Source organism: Coregonus clupeaformis, chromosome 31 (genome assembly GCF_020615455.1).
Source record: "Coregonus clupeaformis isolate EN_2021a chromosome 31, ASM2061545v1, whole genome shotgun sequence".
Lineage (NCBI taxonomy): Eukaryota > Metazoa > Chordata > Actinopteri > Salmoniformes > Salmonidae > Coregonus > Coregonus clupeaformis.
This window is the reverse complement of record NC_059222.1, coordinates 27853184-27862819: the sequence shown is the minus strand read 5'-3', so window position 1 is coordinate 27862819 and position 9636 is coordinate 27853184. Positions and strand designations below refer to the sequence as shown.

The 9636-nt window shown below is 45.3% G+C and overlaps 1 protein-coding gene across 1 annotated transcript; it reads right to left on the bottom strand.

The window, feature by feature from the left end:
* Positions 1–511: 511 nt before the first annotated feature.
* On the bottom strand, positions 512–7998 carry fshr (follicle stimulating hormone receptor). Its single transcript, XM_041858604.1, has 13 exons — positions 7554–7998; positions 5567–5638; positions 4715–4789; positions 4462–4536; positions 4151–4225; positions 3578–3658; positions 3285–3353; positions 3070–3144; positions 2787–2972; positions 2429–2652; positions 2053–2234; positions 1693–1884; positions 512–1564 (listed from the first exon to the last, which is right to left on the bottom strand). The coding sequence occupies exons 1-13, from the start codon at positions 7718–7720 to the stop codon at positions 1064–1066; spliced, it is 1974 nt and encodes a 657-aa protein (XP_041714538.1). The 5' UTR covers positions 7721–7998; the 3' UTR covers positions 512–1063.
* Positions 7999–9636: the final 1638 nt, after the last annotated feature.

Sequence of the window (9636 nt, the reverse complement as noted above, 5' to 3'; positions counted from 1 at the left end):
TGGTGGGAGCTAGGGGATGATTTGGGACTGGGCATGACAGTGTTTCCACATTGAGGTGGACCCAAGGACCTGCCTCGCTCCTGCAACCTTGAAATACCATCTTTAGAGTGTGTGTGTGTGTTTGATAGACTGTGTGTATATGAGCCATATCCACCAGCCATTTCCCTTCTGCTGATGAACGGGCTGAGTGCAGCTGTGTAACCTCCCCTCCCACACACACACACACACACACACACACACACACACACACACACACACACACACACACACACACACACACACACACACACACACACACACACACACACACAAAGAGGGGTTGTGGGATTGGTCATTGTCCTTGAACAGACTGGATGTGCTGAAGGACAGAATGTTTCTGATAACACAAGAAACTGCTCAAATATGTGTGTGTGCGTGCATGTCTATATGTGAGGGTTCATTTTGGCTTCTCTATGTGCTGCCAGTACACACTATACCTCAACTCAATTCTCAGTAACATTCTCACTCTTGATAAAATTCACAATCATAGAGATTTATCAACAACAGCAGATGCACAACTCATATAAACACATTTTCCTTCAACCAATAAACATATCTCATGAAAGAACCAGACCTGGGTTAAGTAAACAACAAACAAACAAACATCTTTACATATCTCTTAAAAACATTTAACATATCTTGAACTGTATTTACTCTATATTGAGAAGACGGGGAGGGGAAAGAGAGATAGCGAGAGGGAGGATGTAGAGAGTAAAGAGAGGGTTCAGTATGTTGATGCGATCAGGTGAATTTGTGGAGTCAAACGCAAACTAACTAAAGTACTACTAAAGAGCCACCTACTACTATTAGAAAGCTACCTGTTACTGCACACACCTCCTGCAATCCTGTGCGTGTCTGTGTGTGTGTGTGTGTGCGTACTCTGAGGCATTAGGGTCCCATCCCTCTCAGAGAAGCTGTTGTTTGAACCAGCCACAGTGTCCCATGCCTGGTCTTGGTTTCAGGGGTGAGGGGTTAAAGGACAGGGGTTCGGTAGGAGTCCGGCGGCGTGGCTGATGTGGAGCAGTTAATACAGCATCCCGTGGGAGGCTTTGGGCGACATTTGGATCCATGCTGCCTGCTGGACGGAGAAACTCTCTGTCCTGTAGATCTGCGCTTTGGTAGTAAACAGGCCATATCGCGCTGCCAGCAGGAAGAAGTCCCGACGGAATGTCCGGGTGCATAATCCGTACAGGAAGGGGTTGGCGCATGAGTTGATTGGGTAGAAGAGGACCAATAGCAGCTTGGAGTCGGAGACGGTGATGAGGGGTAGTTTGAGTGCGGCAGAGAGGGCGAAGAAGGAAATAGGCGCCATACACAGGAAGTCAGTGAAGATGAGGATGGCCATCCGCTGAGCCATGCGGGTTTCAGCACTGGCTGGGGGGGAGGAGGGGTTATGGACGGACAGGTAGATGCTCAGGTAACACACACACACACACAGGAAGGCCACCACGTTCAGCAGCAGGAGGGACATGACAAACATCTGAGACGGCAGTGACTCCACATCCATGGGCAGGCAGATACTCACCTGAAACACACACACACACCGATGCATGCAGGCACACACACACACACACACACATTATACCCACATTAGCATAGAGGCTGGGCAAAATAATAAGTGTAGAAAAACAGGTAACATCACACATCCCTCACCTTGCTGTAGCTGCTTACCCCTACAGTGGGTAGCAGAGCCGCCAGACAGGAGAAGGCCCAGCCGGTAGCCATGACAGCACAGGCGTGTCGGAGGCGGAGCTTGCGGTCCAGTCTGAGGGCATGTGTGATGGTGTGGCAGCGCTCCAGGGTGATGGCCGTCAGAGTAAACACAGACAGCTCACTGGCAAACACCTGCACATATAGCACCACTGTTAGAGCATCAGTTATAAACATTCAGATAACTTCAGTATACGGAGGCTGGGGCGCACACACACACACACACACACACACACACACACACACACACACACACACACACACCCACACAAACACACCCTCCTAGGTCTGCAGTATACCCACAGTGAAGAACCCGGCGATGTCACAGCCCGCCCCGGTCTGCCAGCTGATGGCGTGGTTGTAGTACAGACCTCTCGTACGCATGTCCACTGTTGCTATGACCAACAGGTACACGCCCATACACAGGTCGGCAAAGGACAGGTGGCACATCAGGAAGCGTGGCACCGTCATCTTCGCTCGGCTGCCTAGCAACCGAGAAGGGTGAGTGGGAAGTTTAGTAATAACTTTTATCACAAGAACGTGTTTTATCACGATAACTGCTTTCATTACAATATTTGTCACCATTCACACATTTTTATTGTGCTAAAAACAGTTATTACGATAAAGATGTCTTGAAGAGTTTCTAATATACATAAAACCTCCTTTTATTTCTACTGACCTAGCAACACAAGCAGCACAATGGTGTTGCCTAACAGTGCAAGCACAGAGATGACCCAGATGAGGACACGTAGAGGGGCGGAGCCCATGATGTCCTCACAGGGGTTGAAGGCATCGGGGGTGGGACTACAGGCCACAGACGTCCAATTTAAACAGTAGTCCATAAAGAAGTGGTGGTTATTCTGAGCCCCGGGTTTAAAGCACGCAGAGTTCATCCGTAAGGTCCTGAGAAATGCACGCAAGAATGCGAAAATACACACACACACACACACACACACACACACACACACACACACACTCATTTATATGTGACGTAATATACACAGATATATTCTATCTTGGAGTGTGTGTGTTTGTACCTGTTCCTCTGGTGTTTATGGAAGGCGCAGCAGTGAGATGAATAGGTGAGGTTAGCCTGTCGTAGCTTTGTGAATAGGAACAGGGGAGGCAGCGCTCTGAGAGAGAACACTGAGACAGCGGACAGATGCTCAACTTCACCCAGCACTGACTCTGGCAGGGAACTCACCGCTGTATGAGAGATGTCTCTAAATACACACAGACAACAACAACAACAACACTTTGACACAAAAACAAAAGACAGCTGATATTGTCACTGATGTGTTGTTGTGGAGCCATGCTTACAGGAACCCCGGCCCTTCTGCTCCTTTGAAGGAATGATTATGCATATGGGAAAGTTGCAGGTTGCCCATGAGAAACCTGAGCAAGACAGAGAGAGAAACTGTTATAGTCTTTGTGTGTGTATATGTGTGTGTGTGTGTGTGTGTGTGTGTATGTGTGTGTGTGTGTGAGTATGTGTGTGTGTGTGTGTGTGTGTGTGTGTGTATGTGTGGACTCACAGTTTGTGTATCTTGGTTCCATTAAAGGCGTGACTCTCGACCTTACTGATGCCGTTCTTGGTCAGTCGTCTGTAAGAAGAACAACACACATTTATAAAGTAATTTAGTGAAAATGTAATCTTTCCAGGGAGATGTGTGGCTACTCATGTGTACTCTGTGTGTGTGTGTACTCTGTATGTGTGTGTACTCTGTGTGTGTACTCTGTGTGTGTGTGTACTCTGTATGTGTGTGTACTCTGTGTGTGTACTCTGTGTTTGTGTGTGTACTCTGTATGTGTGTTTGTTACTACTCACAGTTCATCGATGGTATTAGTGGTGAGGCCGAGGAAAGCGTTGCTGGGGATGATCACTATGTGTACATTGTCCTGCAGGTCCCTGCACCACACACATGCACACACACACACACACACACACACACACACACACACACACACACACACACACACACACACACACACACAGAGTACACAGAGTACACAGAGTACACAGAGTACACAGAGTACACACACAGAGTACACACACACACAGAGTACACACACACAGAGTGCACAGACACGCACAGAGTGCACAGACACACAGAGTACACACACGCACAAATAATGAGTGAGTCTTGAATGTGTGTGTCTTGAAAATTATCCTGCAGCAACAGGAAATTATTATGTGGATTATAATTAATGGCATTTTTGGGGGGGGTTGAAACCTTGAATACACTACACGTTTGCATTTCCTACTGTGCAATAAAATGTAGTCAAATTAAGATCCTACATCTGTAAGAGAAGCAGCTCATGTTTCCCACACAATACAGTAACATGTGAACTACTGAATACACACTCACAAACACTACAGTAAGAGAGCATGGTGACATACAGCAGAAATTTCAGGGCAGTGGAGTGGATCTGGGAGAAGTTAGGTAGAACCCTCAGTCCAGTGTTGCAGATGGTCCTGAAAAACAGGGCAGACCTATCAAAGCCAACTGATTTAGGATTAGTTCTTAGGGTTTAAGGGTTAGGGTTTACTGGTACTTACAGGTATATTAGTTTGGGCTGTCCCATGAAAGCCTGTTGAAGTAGGGGTAGTGGTTAGGGTTAGGTTTAGGGCTTAGGGGTTAGGGTTAGAGTTTAGGGGTTAATGTTAGGGTTAGGGCAAAGGGATTAGTGCTTAGGGGATAGGGAACTTACAGGTACTTTAGCTTCGGAAGTCCCATGAAAGCCTGCTGATGGATGATGACCAAATGTTTCGACTTGGTGATGGTTCTGGAGCAGACATTAAACATTTGAAATATGCACATGGTGCATGAATTGGTGTGAGAATAGTGTTTGAGATGTTTATGAATGGTGGATTCATGTTGTTTGAATGGTGTATGAGCGGGGTATGAATTGTGTTGAAGGGTGTATAAATGTTGTGTTGTGGTACTGTAGGACTAATACTTACATCTCAGTTAGTCTGGGGAGGTTAGCAAATGCAAAAGCCCCGATGCTCTCTAACATACCATTCTCTGTTAGCACACTGAGAGTGTGTGAGAGAGAGAGAAAGATAGAGAGAGGGAGAGGGAGAGGGAGAGGGAGAGGGAGAGAGAAATGGTCAGAGAAAGGGAGAGAGGGAGTAAGGGAGAGAAAGGAAGAAAGATTGGAAAAGATAGAAATGGACCGAGGAGTATAGCAGTGAGACTGGCTGATCTATTTATAGCACACTTGTTTTTAAAGTAACTGTCCAGTGTTTCCAGATTTCTATGAAATATGACCTATAATTAATTATAATATGAGTGAAATAGTTTTCCTTCCAAAAATAAATCCAAAGGAATGTTGTGGGCGCACCTAAACAACAGACTGGTGTGGGCATATAGCGGGCCTAACAAATATTAATGCGAGTAGACCGCTGATTGGCCAGCTCAGGAGGATGACATCATAGCAGCGCATTTATTATCCGTTCTGTTTGAGATACAAGTTTGAGGTGGGGTTTTTGAAGTCCACAAATACGAGTATAGGAGAAATCAACAACATTATTTGGGTATGAGTTAACAGAATATGAACTTTTAAAAGTTAGATGTTCACTGGACAGTTACTTTAAGTAGCCTAGCTGTAGCCCTTCCTAAGGAGAAAAACCAAAGACAGAAGATTAAATGACAAATAACCTTTTCCATAACATAACTATATAACTAATATAAGGTATTCCTGTCTCCCTCTCCTCTGTTTGGGTGATCCATATCTACAGTGTTTCTAATCATCATGTTCCACATCAGAGTCTAAACACATAGACAGACGAAACACACTCACACGCACTTACATGGTAGTGAGCTGCTGTAGGCTTGTGAAGGCTTCTCGGGGAAACACTCTGATGTGAGTCTGTTTGAACTCCCTGTAAAACACAACAACCAATTAGACTGTAGATCGCACCTCATTCACTAATCAGCCAATCATACAGTAACAAACTGGTTTTGAATGAAAAATGTTCCCTGGCCTTGACCTGAAAACAGAACACACACAACAAGTTCACATTATTGCTGGGAATGATACAGCAGCCAGCTGTGTGTGTGTGTGTGTGTGTGTGTGTGTGTGTTTGGGGGACCTGATATCTCTGTCACATCCTCTTTGGCTGGGATTCAATCAGATCAGGGGGGGCGCGTGTGAGAGTAGCTCAGTTGGTAGAGCATGGTGCTTGCAACACCAGGTTAGTGGGTTTGATTCCTGGGACCACCCGTAAGTAAAAAATGTATATGCGTGTAAGTAGATTTGGATAAAAGTGTCTGCTAAATGGCATATACAGTATTATTATTGTATTAGAGAATGTCTGTGCTGGAAGTCTCTGTAGGAGTGTGTGTGTGCGCACGCACGCACAAATGCTCACACTGTTGCCCATCTGTGGTGATAGCCTTGAGATTCCTTCAGAAATGTTTCAACTATAAAAGCAAGAGGACAGTGTTTACCGCAGTCTACTACTTTCACCTCCCCCCGTCCTTCCATCCCCACACCATAACACCAACCCAACGACATCATGACAACACAAAGAGACAACAATAGCAATAATGACAACAACAACATCCACATCAACAGCTGTTAATACAAAAATCGTCAGGATCAAACAGACAATACAGTGCTTTCGGAAAGTGTTCTGACCCCTTGACTTTTTCCACATTTTGTTACATTACAGCCTTATTCTAAAATGGATTAAATTGTTTTTCCCCTCATCAATCTACACACCATACCCCATAACGACAAAGCAAAAACAGGTTTTTAGACATTTTATTAAATGTATTAACACTAAAAAACGTTACATAAGTATTCAGACCCTTTACACAGTACTTTGTTGAAGCACCTTTGGCAGCGATTACAGCCTCGAGTCTTCTTGGGTATGACACTACAAGCTTGGCACATCTGTATTTGGGGAGTTTCTCCCATTCTTCTCTGCAGATCCTCTCAAGCTCTTCCGTCTGGCCACTCTACCATAAAGGCCTGATTGGTGGAGTGCTGCAGAGATGGTTGTCCTTCTGGAAGGTTCTCCCATCTCCACAGAGGAACTCTGGATCTCTATCAGAGTGACCATCGGGTTCTTGGTCACCTCCCTGACCAAGGCCCTTCTCCCCCGACTGCTCAGTTTGGCCAGGCGGCCAGCTCTAGGAAGAGTCTTGGTGGTACCACACTTCTTCTATTTAAGAATGATGGCCACTGTGTTCTTGGGGACCTTCAATGCTGCAGAAATTTTTTGGTACCCTTCCCCAGATCTGTGCCTCAACACAACCCGGTCTCGGAGCTCTACGGACAATTCCTTCGAACTCATGGCTTGGTTTTTGCTCTGACATGCACTGTCAACTGTGGGACCTTATATAGACAGGTGTGTGCCTTTCCAAATCATGTCCATTCAATTGAATTTACCACAGGTGGACTCCAATCAAGTTGTAGAAACATATCAAGGATGATCAATGGAAATCGGATGCACCTGAGCTAAATTTTGAGTCTCATAGCAAAGGGTCTGAATACTTATGTGAATAAGGTATTTCTGTTTTTTATTTGTAATACATTTGCTAAAATTTCAAAAAAACTGTTTTCTCTTTGTCATTATGGGGTATTGTGTGTAGATTTATGAAGAAAATGTTTTATATAATGCATTTTAGAATAAGGCTGTAACGTAACAAAATGGGGGTCTGAATACTTTCAGAATGCACTGTAAGTAAAATCAATAGAATTTCCATCAGCAACATCAGCAGTCAAAACTGGATCACCTCCACCTCTCCACCCGTCCGACCTTACATCTCGGGGTGTGTGTGTGTACTCACAGGTCGGTGGTGTTCTTGGGGATGTGTGTGGGCATATGTGTGATGGTGTTGCCCATACAGAGGTAGGTAAACGTTGTCCCAGAGTTGACCATTGCTACCTCTGTCTGAGACACACACACACTGCCCAACACACACAGCAGCATCCTCATCATCTTCATCATCATCATCTCCCTTCTCCACCTCTCTTCTCTGTGCTAAAGTGTCCAGAATGGCCTCAACTCTCCTGTCTTTTTCTCGTCCCAGCACCTCTTCTCTTTCCTCCTCTCCGGTTATTTGTCCTCTCTTCTCCTCTTTCCTCTTCTCCTCTGTCTTCTTCTCTTCTCTTTTTGGATCCCTATCTCCTCTCTTCTCCGCCGTAAATGTTTACATGTACACAGGTGCTTCAGCAGTGCCCACAAACTCAGCCCTCCTTTTCCTTTTCCGTCTCTCTCTGGTCAGCAGTGTGTGCATGAGTTTGAGAGAGAGGGATAGAGAGAGTGTGTACTAGAGAGAGAGAGAGAGAGAGAGAGAGAGAGAGAGAGAGTGAGTGAGTGAGAGAAAGACATACAGAGATTGAAAGAGGCTTGCATTTCTTCCTTTATGTGTGGGAGTGTGTGAACTGCTGCTGAGCGTGTGTGAGAGAAAATGTCTCTACTTGGAGTCTCTATAGGAGTGTGTGTGTATGTGTGTGTCACAGGAGGCTGAGGAGGGGAGAACGGCTCATAATAATGGTTGAAATGGAAAAAATGGAATGGTATTAAAACCCATAGAACCCATGTGTTTGATGTGTTTGATACCATTTACTAAAAATCTTTCCTCCCCAATTATGGTGCCACCAGCCACCTGTGGTGTGTGTGTGTGTGTGTGTGTGTGTGTGTGTGTGTGTGTGTGTGTGTGTGTGTGTGTGTGTGTGATGGTGGTCACAGTGTAACATAGACCTTGGGAGACGGGGTTGATAAAATGTTCACTGTTACACCAATCCCCTAGATACTTTCCCTACCCTCTGCCCCCGACCCCTAACTCCAGATGATCTTGTTCAGATCTAAATTAAATAATTAAATCAAAATCAATATAGAAATACAGTAACTCTTACTGTAATACAGTAACCTTGCTCTCTGATAGGCTTGATGAAGTCACGTATACAGTGCTTTCGGAAAGTATTCAGACCGCTTGAATTTTCCACGTTTTGTTACGTTACAGCCTTATTCTAAAATTGATTAAATAGTTTTTTTCCCCTCATCAATTTACACACAATACCACATAATGACAAAGCAAAAACTGTTTTTTTATAAATTTTTGCAACAACCTGGAGGATGTCACGTATTTCCCCCCAAAAAACGGAAATATCACATTTACATAAGTATTCAGACTGTTTACTCAGTACTTTGTTGAAGCACCTTTGGCAGCGATTACAGCCTCGAATCTTCTTGGGTATGATGCTACAAGCTTGGCACACCTGTATTTGGGGAGTTTCTCCCATTCTTCTCTGCAGATCCTCTCAAGCTCTGTCAGGTTGGATGGGGAGCGTTGCTGCACAGCTATTTTCTGGTCTCTCCAGAGACTTGTCTTGGCTGTGTGCTTAGGGTTCTTGTCCTGTTGGAAGGTGAACCTTCGCCCGAGTCTGAGGTCCTGAGCGCTCTGGAGCAGGTTTTCATCAAGGATCTCTCTGGACTTTGCTCCGTTAAACTTTGCCTCAAACCTGACTAGTCTCCCAGTCCCTACTGCTGAATAACATCCCCACAGCATGATGCTGCCACCACCATGCTTCACCGTAGGGATGGTACCAGGTTTCCTCCAGACGTGACGCTTGGCATTCAGGCCAAAGAGTTCAATCTTGGTTTCATCAGACCAATCTTGTTTCTCATGGTCTGAGAGTCTTTAGTTGCCTTTTGTCAAACTCCAAGCCGGCTGTCATGTGCATTTTACTGAGGAGTGTCTTCCGTCTGGCCACTCTACCATAAAGGCCTGATTGGTGGAGTGCTGCAGAGATGGTTGTCCTTCTGGAAGGTTCTCCCATCTCCACAGAGGAACTCTAGAGCTCTGTCAGAGTGACCATCGGGTTCTTGGTCACCTCACTGACCAAGACCCTTCTCCCCCGATTGCT